This window comes from Erinaceus europaeus, chromosome 17, assembly GCF_950295315.1.
Source record: "Erinaceus europaeus chromosome 17, mEriEur2.1, whole genome shotgun sequence".
Lineage (NCBI taxonomy): Eukaryota > Metazoa > Chordata > Mammalia > Eulipotyphla > Erinaceidae > Erinaceus > Erinaceus europaeus.
This window is the reverse complement of record NC_080178.1, coordinates 61,556,929-61,572,438: the sequence shown is the minus strand read 5'-3', so window position 1 is coordinate 61,572,438 and position 15,510 is coordinate 61,556,929. Positions and strand designations below refer to the sequence as shown.

At 40.0% G+C, this 15,510-nt stretch overlaps 1 protein-coding gene across 1 annotated transcript in view; it reads left to right on the top strand.

Moving 5' to 3' along the window:
* Positions 1 to 15,510, top strand: part of UVRAG (UV radiation resistance associated) — a 304,494-nt gene that overhangs the window by 34,119 nt on the left and 254,865 nt on the right. Inside the window, exon 2 of the mRNA XM_007520229.3 lies at positions 3,427 to 3,544. Coding sequence (XP_007520291.1) covers positions 3,427 to 3,544 — 118 coding nt within the window. The remainder of the gene's footprint in view (positions 1 to 3,426; positions 3,545 to 15,510) is intronic.

Genomic DNA, 15,510 nt, shown 5'->3' with positions numbered 1-15,510 from the left:
GACAGCTACAACTTCTTTGCCTTCTTTTCTGTTCCTTTTTCCTTCCTTCATTTTGAGGTGATCCCCCTCATTTGTCTTTTACTGTTTTGTTTTTTTGTTTATGTTTGGTTACTTGGGAGTATTTGAGGGGAAAAAAGATGAATAGTGACGATGAGTAATTCTAATCTCATAGGGTTTGTTGTGAGTATTAAATAAAATCACTGTGTGAAGTATTAAGCATAAGGGTAGGGGTAGATAGCATAATGGTTATGCAAAGAGACTCTCATGCTTGAGCCTCCAAAGTCCCAGGTTCAATCCCCCACACTACCATAAGCCAGAGCTGAGCAGTGCTCTGGTGTTTCCAAAATAAAAATAAATAAAATACGAAGTATTAAGCATAATACACCACACATGGCAAGCATCTGTAAATGCCAGTAGCATAGTGATGATAATGATCTCTGTCATCAAGCCGTGTTCTGCTAGACTAATAGGAAGATAACTATAAACATGAGTACTGTGCCACAAAACTGAATGAAACGTGCCATAGAAAAGAGAAGTAAAATGCTTCTTATGTATTCTGTAGGAATAAAGGAGCACTCATTTCAGTTAGAGAAGTAGGAAGAAGGACTCGTCTTCCTTAAGGGCTGAAATATCAAGAAGTTGTCCTTAAAGAGAGTGACTTTCTGAACTGAAGGACTCACATGAACAAACAATGTGCAGCTAGGGGGTGTTCATGGGCTTTATCATGGGTACTTAGGCTTCATGTGTGACAGAGGGCTTGCCTGTGCGGGTGGACAGTCTGGTGGAAAGGAAGGGGCAGACTGGAGGGGATGAATTGCACCAGGCTTTGAAATCAACGGGAAGTTTGTATTTTGTTATAAAGAGTTGGGGCAACACTTTCAGGTCTTTTTTTAAAAAAATTTTTATAAAATCTTTATTTATTGGATAAGGACAGCCAGAAATCAAGAGGGAAGAGGGTGATAGAGAGGGAGACAGACAGAGACACCTGCAGCACTGCTTCACCACTCACAAAGCTTTCCCCCTGCAGGTGGGGACTGGGGCCTCAAACCCACGTCCTTGTACATTGTAGTACATGCGCTCAACCAGGTGCACCACCACCCGGCCCCATTTTCAGGTCTTTTGAACACAAGACCAAGACTGAAATCTTTCAGCAAAATAACTGTGATTATCATATTTAGGTTGTTAGTCATTACTGTCAGTTTAAATCTTTACTGTAAAGGCTAATGAAAAATAGATTGCGGGGGGGAATTGTTGCTGTAATCCAGGATGTGAAATGGAAACTATTGGCAGATTGGAAAAAAAAAAACGAGTATTTCTGAATAAGCTCTGGGACATGTTTTGTAAAAATATTTAAGGCTTTTCATACTTAGAGAATTAAGCAAATTTATCAGACAGTAACTCTTAAAGAATCTTAATCTCTTGATTGGAAGAAAAGATTAGGTTGGTATGTGCATGGAAAAAAAATAACTTGTATTTTTTTGGCTGACTACACCTGTAACTGAAGATGAACTCAATATGGGTTCTCTTGGCTGATGGGAGAGTTGTGAGCATATTTTTAAACTGATCACTTTTAAAAAGAAAGTACCCTGGACACTTGGTTTTTATTTTTAAGTGTCTAAAAATTAATTGACCAGGGAACTTAAAACAGGTCCAAAGTGTCCAAACGTTGGCATTGCCACATTTCTCTATTCTGAAGTGGGATGGATGACTTGCCTAACCCTTAAACTTTTTATTTGTGTTTATTTCTACTGTTGCTTATTTCAACACTTGTGATTCCTAATAACTCAGGCATTCAAGTTGGAGAGATTCCTGGGAAGAAGGCCTGATTCACAAATAGAGATTGGTTAGCTGCTGGTCAAGTGGGAATGTAGGGAGTCGGGCGGTAACGCAGCGGGTTAAGCGCAGGTGGCGCAAAGCACAAGGACCGGCATAAGGATCCCGGTTCAAACCCCGGCTCCCCACCTGCAGGGGAGTCGCTTCACAGGCGGTGAAGCAGGTCTGCAGGTGTCTGTCTTTCACTCCCCCTCTCTGTCTTCCCCTCCTCTCTCCATTTCTCTCTGTCCTATCCAACAACAATGACATCAATAATAACTACAACAATAAAACAACAAGGACAACAAAAGGGAATAAATAAATATAAAAATTAAAAAAAAAAGTGGGAATGTAATTTAACCTTTCAACAGTTGGGTTACTGACTGAATGCTATGGCCAGTGAATTAATGCTTATGTTTATGGGCTTTGGCCTCTCTTCCTGAATGTACAGATGACATTTAGGCAAAACTAGCATCAACATGTAATAACTACTGATTTTTCTATTGGTATGAGATAGTCTTTGCTTACCAAACATAGTATTTCAGGGAATAGTTACTACTCTATAGGTGATTTCTTTACAACTATTCACTACTTGTTATTTTATGCTTATAACCTTGTAAGAGGGCAGGTTTAGTTTTTATTTAAAGTCTTTTTTTTTTTTTCTTTCCCCTGTCACCATGGTTATTGCAGGGACTCTGTCACTGCACTATGATGCCACCAATCTTGGTGGCCTCTCTCTCAGAGAGACATTGAGAGGGGAGAGTGAAAGACACCTGCAGACCTACTTCACTGCTTTTGAAGCATTCCCTCTGCAGGTGGGGAGTGGGGCCTCAAACTTGGTTCTTTGCACATGGTAATGTGTGTGTTTAACTGGGTGTGTCACCGGCTGGCTCCCTAAACAATCTTTTTTTAACCAGAGCACTGCTCAGCTCTGGCTTATTGTGATGCTGGGCATTGAATCTGGGACCTTTGGCCTCAGGCTTGAAAGTCTTTTTGCATAACCATTATGCTGTCTCCCCAACCCCTAATCACTTTTAAAAAATGTTTTACTTATCTATTTATTTTGGATACAGACAAATTGAGGGGAGGGAGGGAGGGAAGGAAAGGGGGGAGAGAAAACACCTGCAGCACTGCTTCATTGCTCTTGCAGCTTCTATTGCTTCTACCCCTGCAGGTCGTGGAGTTGGGGCTTGAACCTGGGTCCTTGCACATTATATTACAGCATTTATGCTCTACTGGGTGTGCCACCACATGGCTCCCTGGCAAATTTAATTTCCATTTGACAAAGGGTGTACCGAGGCATAAATAAGAAGTGAGGTGAAGGTTAATGTCTCAACGTGATTAGGGCTGGGGAAATGTCATAATGGTTATGCAAAAAAGACTCATTCCTGGGGCTTCAGGGTCTCAAGTTCAATCCCCAGTATTACAAACCAGAGTTGGGCAGTGCTCAGCTCTCTGTCTCTCTCTCTCTAAAATAAAATAAATTCTATATATAACTAACAACAAAAACGAATACATGGCTAGGGTCCCTGTTATATTTCATACTGAATTGTAACTCTCAGAAAAGCTTATAGAAGGGCAAAGTTGAACCATCTTTTCTCTTTTGTCTTTTAGCGGCGTCTTCGACATCTTCGGAATATTGCTGCCCGGAACATCGTGAACAGAAATGGCCATAACCTTCTCAACACCTACTTCACACTCCACTTGTGCAATACTGAGAAGATTTCTAAAGGTAAGGGATCTGTGGATTTCAAATGCAAAGATCTCATTTTCATTCTTATGTAACAATGTTCTCAGTACCTCTTGCTTTCATTGCTTCTGGAGAGCTTTATGGTTGTGCTATCTGCAGATATTTCTTTTGTTTTTATTCATTTATTATTGGATAGAGACAGAAATAAATTGAGAAGGGATGGGGGGGTGATAGAGAGGGAAAGAGACAGAGAGACACATGCAGTTCTACTTTAACACTTGTAAAGCTTTCCCCCTGCAGGTGGGGACTAGAGTCTTGAACCTGGGTCGTTGCACATTGTAATGCATACATTTAACCAGGTATGCAACTGCTTGGTCCCTGGATTTGATTTTTTTTTTTTTTTTATTTAACCAGAGCATTGCTCAGCTTTTGGTTTGTGGTGGTACAGGGGATTGAACCTGGGACTTTGGAACCTCAGGCATGAGAGTCTCTTGCATAAACATTATGTTATCTATCCCCACTATATTTCTTTTTTTATATATATTTATTTTATTTATTTATTCCCTTTTGTTGCCCTTGTTGTTTTATTGTTGTAGTTATTATTGTTGTTGTCGTTGTTGGATAGGACAGAGAGAAATGGAGAGAGGAGGGGAAGACAGAGAGGAGGAGAGAAAGATAGACACCTGCAGACCTGCTTCACCGCCTGTGAAGCGACTCCTCTGCAGGTGGGGAGCTGGGGTTCGAACCGGGATCCTTATGCCGGTCCTTGTGCTTTGCGCCACCTGCGCTTAGCCCGCTGCACTACAGCCCGACTCCCCCCCACTATATTTCATGTATATTAAAGATATGGGGCTACTGAATAATTGTTTCAGATAATTGAGGATGGCCCTGGTTAGTTTCAAATGCCATTATAAGTGTTAACTATTGATATCTTTTTTTAAAATTTTAACTTGTAAAATTATATTTATTGGGTTGAGACAGTCAGAAATTGAGAGGGAAGGGGGAGATAGAGAGGAAGAGACAGATAGACACCTGCAGCACTGCACTGCCACTTGCAAAGTTTTCTCCCTGCAGGTGGGGGCCGGGGGTTTGAACCTGGATCCTTGTACACTATAACATGTGTGCTCAACCAGGTGCACCACCAGCTATTGATAGCTTCCAGTTTTGTTTTCCTTTTTTCTTTTTTTGAAGGTACTTGTAGTATATTCATCTAACAAATAACTTATAATAGTCTTTTTATTTTAATATTTTATTTATTTTAATAAGATAGAGATATATAGAGAAACACCGGAGCACTGCTAAGCTCTGACTTAATGGTGGTGCTGGCTATTGAACCTGGGACCACAGAAACCCAGGCATGAAAATTTTTTTGCATAATCATTATGCTTCCTCTCCAGCATACCCAGTTTATATTTTAATAGATGATTGAATTTTTTTTTCTTTTTCCTGGAAGGGTCATCTTCTGGTTTTTATTGCTCTAGGTCAACATTTTTCAGTTAGAGTCAAACAGAAAGAGAGAGGTGGAGGCTAGACTTGAACATGGGTTGTGCAACATGGTAAAGCAGTGTACTATCCAGGTGAGCTATTGCTAGCCATGCTGTATGTAATAATTTCGCTGTTATTCAAAAGGTATTTGAAGGTTGGGGTAAAGCACCTATCCTGCGGGCATGAGACCCTGGGTTCAGTTCCTGGCATTACAGAAAATGGTAGTATACTAAATGCTCCTTTCTCTCTCTCTTTGTTAAAAAAGTAATTAATTTCTTTAATATTATCCTAAGACTGGGACTTAGTTTATATCTTCTCTTACCCCAAAGTCTCTGTGCATATGGACTCATTTTTAGAATTTAGTTTCTTTGAATTCATTTTCATGTTATAGTGTGAATTCTTCCATAAGCTATGATTGTTAGAACAGTTATTTGATTTATAATTATAAGAATTTTTGAATACTTACTGGATACTTGCACTTTTATATGATGTGATCATTTGACTTATATAGACGGGTATAAGGGTATAAGCCTCCTGTGCATAATCAGAAACAATGAATTAGGATAGAGAATACGTAGATATGGAGCTCGAGCAGTGGATAAGGTGTTGTTGGGTTGTCAAGCATGAGTTCCTGGATTCAGTCCCTAACCTTGCATGTACCAGAGTGAGACTCTTCTTCTCCCTCTTACAAATAAATAAATAGTTCATTTTAAAAATAATAAACCTTTCAAAAATAAAGATTTAAAGATTTCCCCTTCTCTCTCTCTCTCTCTCTCTCTATATATATATATATATGTATATATATATATTTAAAATTGTTCTGGCTTTCCTTTTATCAGCTGTGTGACTTTAGACAAAGATCATAGTTGTTTATAACACAGTGAGGTCATATGAAATCCAGACAGTTTATGAGGATCAGCTGAGGCGAGGTGAAAGCACTTGGTAAGATGTGACTAAAGGTCTGTTTATACTAACAAAAGTTTATGGTAGTGCACTAAGTGGTACTAAAGGACTTAGCTGAATTTTGTTCTGTGGCAACTATGAAAAAAACTGCTTACTGGGGTGGGGGAGATAGCATATGGGGATGCTGGGTTAAGCCATGTAAAAATATCAAAATAGGGACTGGGGAGAGCATAATGGTTATGCAAAAGAGACTCATGCGTGAGGTCACAGGTTAAATCCCTAGCACTATTATAAGCCATAACTGGACAGTGCTTTTGTATTTCTCTCTCTCAGTCTGTATCTTTCACTAACATAAATAAATAAAATACTAAAAAATAAAAAAAAAAGTGACAAGATGGTGTTCTGGGTTCTTTCCCTCAATTATAAATAAGTAAGTAAACCATCATTTGATTTTATTTACATAAATATGTTAAAATATTTATTTATGAAGGGGCAGAACCAGAATATAACTGGTTTATGCAATACCAGAGATTGAGCTTGAGTCTTCAGACTTGAGGTCCAATGCTTTATCAAATGAGCCATCTGCTGGGCCACAAAGCCATATTTTAAAGATTATATAATATAGAAATACTGCAGTATAAATAATATTAAAATAATCTAAACTTATTTTCAAGAGAGGCCTCTGAGAAGCATATATGCTACAAGAGATGAAACCCCATGGTCCCACGTTTTAAAGTCCTGTTTTTTTTTTTTTTTTTTTTGGTGGAGCCCAGGTCTCATGCATGCTGGATTCCACCATTCGTGGCTACTTATTTATTCAGACAGTGAGAGAGAGAGAGAGAGAGAGAGAGAGAGAGAGAGAGAGAGGGAGAGAGACCCCACAGTGCAAGAGCTTTACCCAGTGCCATAGCATCTTCCATGTGATGCCAGAGTTTGAAACTGGGATGCATGCAGTAAGCTGTCTCTGGCTCCCCTCAAGCAATTTTTGATGAAGTGAAATAGTTATATATATATATATAATTTTTCTCCTCTTCCTCTTCCTCCTCCTTCTCTCTCTCTGTCTCCCTGTCTCTTCCTCTCTGCAGAGCACTGTTAAGTTCCAGCTTATGGTGGTACTGGGGATTGAACATGACATTTTTGGTGTCTCAGGCATAAAAGATTTTGCATAACCTTTATGCTATGTCATCAGTCTACTTTCTTCTTTCCTTTTCTTCTAATTTTCTTTTTGCATAACCATTGTACTATCTACCCCCAGTGTCTCTTTTTTCTCTTTTTACTGAACTTAATTTTTTGTTGTTGTTGTTGTTGCCACCAGGGTTCTTTGTAGGGCTTGATGCCTGCATAATGAGACCATTGCTTAAAAAATTTTTTTTTTAATTAGAGGGGACAGATAGAAATAGAGAGGGGAGAGGTAACTAAAGAGGGAGAGAGAAATATAGACACTAGCAGTACTTACTTTTCTGCTCCTGAAGCTTCCCTGGAGGCCTCAAACTAGGTCCTTGTGACTGATAATGTATGCACTTAATTTGATGCGCCACTGCCTCTCCCTCCCCTTTGTAGTTGTTTTTGCTGGGGCTTCTCTACTCTGAGCTGCCTTCCTCACATAAGAGTAGGAAGACAGAGAGGAGGAAAGATACCATAACACCAAGCTTCCTCCAGCATAGTGGGGGTCAGGCTTGAACCTGGGTCTTGGTGCATGCTAACACAGGCATTCTCCCAGGTGAGTTATCTCACATGCCCATGATATATTTTTTCACATAATTTTCTTTTTCTTTTTTTTTTTTTTGTTTTTCATTTTAATTTTATTTTTCAATAAAAATAAATTTAAAAAATTTAGTTATTTATTCCCATTTTGTTGCCCTTGATTTTTTTTATTGCTTTAGTTGTTATTTGTTGTTGTTATTGATATCGTTGTTGGATAGGACAGAGAGAAATGGAGAGAGGAGGGGAAGACATAGAGGGGGAGGGAAAGATAGACACCTGCAGACCTGCTTCACCGCTTGTGAAGTGACTCCCCTGGAGGATGGGGAGTCGGGGGCTCGAACCGGGATCCTTACACCAGTCCTTGCGCTTTGTGCCAAGTGCACTTAACCCGTTGCACTACTGCCCGACTCCCAATAAAATGTTTTTTAAATACTTGTGTTAATATGAATGAATGATGCTCACTGCTATAACATACCACAAATCTCTGTGACTCAACAATATTCTGACCCTACAGTCATCAGAGACAGCCTGGTATATACCAGGGGCTGTACTTGAAGCTGTCCTCTAAGAGGTGACTCAGGTGCCCAGACCTCTCCATTTGGGAATCTTCTGTCCTCAGTATGATTTCTGACATGACAAGAGAGGAGGATTATTTGAAGGAACTTTTCTCTTTCCTAAGAAATGGGCTTTTTTTTTTTTTGGATATGGGAAATAGACTAGAACACTGCTCAGCTCTGGCTTATGGTGGTGCAGGGGGTTGGACCTGGCCATGGAAGTCCTTTTGCATAACCGTTATGCTATCTTTCCTACCTTTTTTTTTTTTTTTTTTTTTTTAATAGTTGATCAGAAGAGGTCAGGTGGGAGCTCACACATATGACATCCTTAGCTAGGACAGTGTCAACTGTGTGCCCCATCCATCCTAAGCTTCAAGGAGTATTTATTTATAAAACTTATTCAGAAATAGATGTTCAGACTGAACAGCAGGTGGTTGGTTATACATTACATAGACAAAGATCAAAATACATTTCTAAGGGAGAAAACATTAGGGTAAGTAAGGGTGCTCGAAACTATCATCATTATGTCAGGTGCATTCTTTTGATGCCGTAAGAGTTTGTTCCGGTTATCTCATGCACAATCTCAGACTCTTAGGGCAGCAGCCAGACATTCAGATATATGGGGAATCGTTGTGGCAGTCCAACCCTCTACTGCTTGTGGGCAGGAGTCTTTGTAATATCCAGATCTCACCTTAGAGCACGATTTTGTATTAGTGGGACAGAGCCTGAAATACAGACCTCATGGTATATTAGTCAAAAGAATGTACCTTGTAGACAAATAACAAGCAAAACATATTTTGCAAACATATATGCAATGATAAATATCAGTAAGGTTTCCAATAACAAGTATCAGTAAGTCTGAGGTCAGAAAACTTCTATAGGGGGCTGGGTGGTAGCACAGCAGGCTAAGCACATGTGTAAGGACCGGTATAAGGATCCTGGTTCGAATCCCTGGCTCCCCACCGGTGGTGGTGGTGGGGTTGACTCACAAGCGGTGAAGCAGGTCTGCAGGTGTCTTATTTTTCTCTCCCCCTTTCTGTCTTCCCCTCCTCTCTTGACTTCTCTCTGTCCTATCCAACAATGATGACAGCAATAACAACAATAATAGTAACAACAACAATGATAAACAACAAGGCAACAAGAGAGAAAAAACGGCTCCAGGAGCAGTGGATTCCTAGTATAAGCGAGAAGCAAGTCCCAGCAATAACCCTGGAGGCAAAAAAAAAAAAAAAACAAAGAAAAGAAAAGAAAACTTCTATAACGGCTTTCCCTCTGACATCTCTGTCTCTATTCAAAATAAATAAATTATTATTTATATATAATTTGCTATATATGATTTATTATACATATGATTAAAACTTTTTACTAGTGATTTAATAATGTTCAACAAGATTGTAAGATAACACTGGTATAATTCCATGTAATTTCCACCTCCAGAGTTCTGAGCCCCTTCCCCTCCATTGGGAACTTCCCTATTCTTTACCCTTCTGTAGTATGGAACAAAATTCTTTATGGGGTGCAGAAGGTGGGATTTCTGGATTCTGCAATTGCTTCTCCATTGGACATGGACATTGGCAGGTCGATCCATACCCCCAACCTGTTTCTGTTTCTCCCCATTGGAGCAGGGCTCTGGAGAGGTGAGACTTTCTTCCCTGCCCTTGAAAGCTTTCCAGTGGAAATGACCCATGTCATTCCCTTCTACTTCCACGGGTTATTAGTCAGTTGTATTGTTCTTTTTTGAGATGAAAAGAGTATAGGGAATGTCTTCCTGTGTCACTTCCCGAAGGGAAACGAAACATTTGGGCTACTGTTTAGTTTAAGGGTACATTCAGCCTGCTTTTCAATTGTTGGTTTTTGTCATCAGTGGCTGAGGATTTTAAATTTTTTATAGGTTTCTATATAACTAATCCTTGATTATTTTCACAAAAACTTATATCTACTTGCTCCAGTAACAACACAATACTTTTCCCATCTTTCTTTTCTTTTCTTTTTTTTTTTTTTTTGTCTCCAGGGTTATTGCTGGGGCTTGGTGCCTGCACCATAAATCACAAACCCACTGCTCCCGGAGGCTATTTTTTTCCCCTTTTGTTGCCCTTGTTTTGTCGTTGTTGTGGTCATTATTATTATTGTTGTTATTGATATTTTTGTTGTTGGATAGGACAGAGAGAAATGGAGAGATGGGGAAGACAGAGAGGGGTAGAGAAAGACACCTGCAGACCTGCTTCACCACTTGTGAAGTGACCCTCCTGCAGGTGGGGAGCCAGGGGCTTGAACTGGGGTCCTTATGCTGGTCCTTGCACTTTGCTACCATGCTGACCCCCGACTTAGCACATTTTATGTATTTGTAAATGATAGCAATTTAAAAAAATTTAAAAAAATATTTATTTTCCCTTTTGTTGCCTTTTTTATTGTTGTAGTTATTATTGTTGTTATTGATTTCATTGTTGGATAGGACAGAGAAATGGAGAGAGGAGGGGAAGACAGAGATGCAGAAAGAAATATAGATACCAGCAGACCTGCTTCACCACCTGTGAAGTGACTCCCCTGCAGGTGGGTAGCCGGGGGCTCGAACCAGGATCCTTACGCTGGTCCTTGCGCTTTGCATCACATGTGGCTAACCCACTGCGCTACTGCTCTCCTCCCTATAGCAACTTTTAGAATTGTAATATTATAGTCATAATAATAGTTTCTAAAAAGAATAGTCTTGGTACAGGTTGATGACTATGATGTAAAACTTGTCTAGATATTTGATGAAAGCAAAGTGACTTTTGTTGTTGTTGTCACTAGGGCTTCCCCACTCTGAACTTTTTTCACATAAGACAGTGGGAGGAAGGGAGAGACATCACAGCAATGGAGCTTCCTCCAGTGAGGTGGAGGTCTGGTTCTAACCTGGGTCATGCACATGACAAAGCATCACTATCCAGGTGAGCTTTTTTGCCAGCCTGCAAAGTGACTTTTTAATTTGCTTTCTGTCTTTTAACTCAGATTGTATCTTGAGTGTAGAAATTGTAGTTTCACAGTGAGCTAGTGGAATAGCTCATCTACATAGTGTACAACTTTGCCATTTGTGTGATCCAGATTTGAACCTGGACCCCACTACATTGAAAGAATATTTGATGCTGTGGTCTCTTTCACTCTCTCTACCTCTGTCTCTATCTGAAAAAACAACAAAAAATTGAACTTGTCATACATTTTGTTTGAGGTAATGTCACTAATGTGATCATTACATAATCAGGGCTAGCTGGTTGCAGACAGACCACAGAGAAGGCCAGTGTTGGGTAGTGGTACTAAATCTTTCACCAGCTGGCAAGACCTTGGCTGTGGTGTTTTGTTCTCCTTGTGGACTTTCACCTTGAGGCTAAATGATTAGGTTTTTATAAAATTTCCTTTTAAAAATTTTTAAAATTTATTTAATAACTAGAAACATAGGAGGGGAGAAAAAGAGCCAGACATCACTCTGGTACATGTGCTGCCGGGGACTGAACTCAGGACCTCATGCTTGAGAGTCCGATGCTTTATCCATTGTGCCACCTCCCAAACCACTTTAAATTTCTTTATTGGAGGATTAATGGTTTACAGTTGACAGTAAAATACAATAGTTTGTACATGCATAACATTGCCGCATAACAATATCCACCCCACTAGGTCTTCCTCTGCCATCATGTTCCAGGACCTGGAAACCCCACCCCCCACATCATTAGAAATTTCTGAGTCTTTCTCCTGCTCTAGAATATCATAGTTGACTGAAATCTATTCATGGTCTTGTTGGGACCATGTTTCAGACTATATAACTTGTCTGCCGTAGGGAAGAGTCCAGAAAGTTTTCTATAGTCAATCTAGTTAACACCTTATCTTATTTAACTCTTGATGACAAATTAAAATTTTCTTTCCCTTAAAAATATTTTATTTTTCACCTGCAGGGGAGTCGCTTCACAGGCGGTGAAGCAGGTCTGCAGGTGTCTTTCTCTCCTCCTCTCTGTCTCCCCTCCTCTCTCCATTTCTCTCTGTCCTATCCAACAATGACGACAACAACAATAAGACAGCAAGGGCAACAAAAGGGAATAAATAAATAAAATAAATATTTAAAAAATATTTTATTTTTATGACACACACACACACACACACACACACACACACACACACACACACCACTGCTTAGAATATGGTGATGTTGGGAATTAAACCTGGAAAACACCTGGAACCTAGGAACTTCAGGCTTGAAAGTCTTTTACATAACTATTATCTTGTCTCCCCAGCTCAACAAACTCAAATTTTCATTTCATGATCATTTGTGACTCTTGATGTAGAATTACAACATCTGAAGTCCAGTTGGCTTTTCTTATAAAATCACTTGTACTGTTTGTTTTAATTTTTAGTTTAGTTTGGTTTCCTTCCCTCCCTCCCTCCCTCCCTCCCTCCCTCCCTCCCTTCCTTCCTTCCTTCCTTCCTTCCATTTATAGGTAGGCATTTAGGTTGTTCCTATCTTTTTTTTTTTTTTTTTTTTTGGTTGTTCCTATCTTCTGCAGTACATACAATACTGCTTTGAATAGCTTTATAAATACACAATTATGCTGTAATGTGTATCTAGAAGGGGAACTTAGAAGTGAAAGAGCAAAGAATGTGTCTGTCCAGTTTCGGTACATAATGTAAAGTGACCTTGTTTACATTCCACTGTCTGTCGGAGTGCCCTTTCCTCCACAGTCTTGCCAGCATACTGTGAGTCAGGCTTCCGAGTTTTTGCCAATCTGATAGGGAAAAAATAGTTTTGTAGTATAGTTTAAGTTGACATTTATTTTGTTTTGAGTGAGTTTGAGGCATGAAAAAAGCATTTGGTTACTGAATGGAATGCTGTACAGCAATAAAACACAGCATTGCAACCATTGCTTTATAATGTCTTGATTTTTGTGTTTTGTTTGTTTTTGTGTTAGCATGACCAGTGAAGCATTTCTATTTGATATCTTAGATAATGTCTTTTTTTGGATAAATGAAAAAGAAATTGCTTATGCAATTTTGCTTTACCCAGGTTCAAGTTTTTAGAGTGGAGTGAGGACTGGAACTGGTTGTTGACTCTGAATTCATCAGAAATTACTCACTTGTTTTGAATTATGCTGCTAATTTCAGTGGCAATATTTTTAAATGTGACAGAATGATAGTATAGTCCCACATGTATTGGCATGTTGGAAATCCCCCCTTCCTCCCCCTCCCCCCATCATATGGTGTTTTGATGACCTCTCTCCATTTAAGTTAGAAGATCTATTTGGAAGTTATAATGAAGGAGAGACAAATTGTTTAGTTTCTCTACTTGTACAGTTAGTCAACAGATCTTTGGAAATGGTAATGATGACTCTGTCTTCTTGGAGCTTGGAGATAGGTATTTTGGGAGCTGTCTAATTGTGTCAGGAATGCTTTAATAAGCTGAGAAGATGGCCACTGTACAAAAGAAGTGCTACTGCTCTTAAGGAATTTGTAGTTAGGGGCTGGGTATGTGAGATGCTCATTTCAGTATACTAGCACAAAACATTTGTCCATGCATCACCTCAAATCACCTCAGGTACTAGTGATACACATATCCAGTGTGGGCAGCACTGCTCCCTTTGTAGTATAAGGAGGAGTGCATGTCGCCTCTGCAGTGACAGAACTTTGCAGAGCTAACCTGGCTGGTTGTCAGAGGGAGGGAGTATTGGAGGGTTTTTGGTAATGTCTGTCTGAACCATGGACACATTTCTCTCTTTTAATTGTGTCTTCAGGTTTTGTCACTATTATTAACACAGATGAAGATTTATAGAACCATAGAATTGTAATGCTTGCAGAAGGGCTTTGGCTCTTTAGGTGTTCTTATGAAAAAATGTGTCCAAAGAAACTGAATAGTTAGAATGTTAATGACAGGTGGAGCTAGACCTTAAGTTACCTGCCAAGAGACCAGTATTGATTCCATAATAGCACAGAGGGTAATCATCAGAGATGCTTGAGAAAAGTAGATGATTTAGAGTTAGCTACAGTAGTAAAGCAGAAGAAAGTGAGTTATTTATTTGTTTATTAAAAAGAGAGAGTACCAGAACTTCACTTTGGAACACGCAATGCTAGGGATTAAACTTGACCTCATGTTTTCAAGACTGGCATTCTAGCCACAGTACCACCTCCTAAGCGGCCGTAGAAAGATGAAGTTCCAGATGCTGACATGATCCCAGCCGGACTTCCCTGGGCTGATTTCCCTGTGTCCTGGAACCCTGCTTCTCCAGAGCCCCATCCCACTAGGGAAAGAGAAAAACAGGCTGGGAGTATGGATCAACCCAGCAACGCCCATGTTCAGCGGGGAAGCAATTACAGAAGCCAGACCTTCCACCTTTTGCATCCCATAATGACTCTGGGTCCATACTCCCAGAGGGATAAAGAATAGCAAAGCTATTGGGAGGGGATGGGATATGGAGTTCTGGTGGTGGGAATTGTGTGGAGTTTGACTCCTCTTATCTTATGATTTTTGTGTTTACTTTTTTTTTAAAAAAAAAATTATTTATTCCCTTTTGTTGACCTTTTTTTTAAATTTATTTTTTATTTAAGAAAGGAAAAATTAACAAAACCATAAGGTAGGAGGGGTACAACTCCACACAATTCCCACCACCCAATCTCCATATCCCATCCCCTCCCCTGATAGCTTTCCCATTCTCTATCCCTCTGGGAGCATGGACCCAGGGTTGTTGTGGGTTGCAGAAGGTGGAAGGTCTGGCTTCTGTAATTGCTTCCCCGCTGAACATGGACGTTGACTGATCGGTCCATACTCCCAGTCTGCTTCTCTCTTTCCCTAGTAGGGTGGATCTCTGGGGAAGCGGAGCTCCAGGATACGTTGGTGGGGTCTTCAGTCCAGGGAAGCCTGGCCAGCATCCTTATGGCATCTGGAACCTGGTGGCTGAAAAGAGAGTTAACATACAAAGCCAAACAAATTGTTGAGCAATCATGGACCCAAAGCTTGGAATAGTGGAGAGGAAGTGTTGGGGGGGGTACTCACTGCAAACTCTAGTGTACTTCTGCTTTCAGGTATATATTTTGCACTAGTTTATGGATACGTGTGAACATATGCTCTCTCTCACAAAACCTGGTCTATATCTAGGTTTGGGACTTTGTTAGAAAGTGATCCACCTGGGATGGAATTAGAGAATACTCTGAAAGGAAAGGTCTCACCCGAGTAATGAAGCTGAAGGGTTGTCATTCCACACGTGAAGTCTCTGGACACAGTCTAAGCTGAAGCATGTTGAGGTGGCAATCATTGCGTTGATTAGATTGGCAGATGCAATATTATTTGATATGGATTGGGAGAGGCATGTGGGAAAGTGGGCCCTATCCTAAGGTTCCAGGACTGGGGGAAAT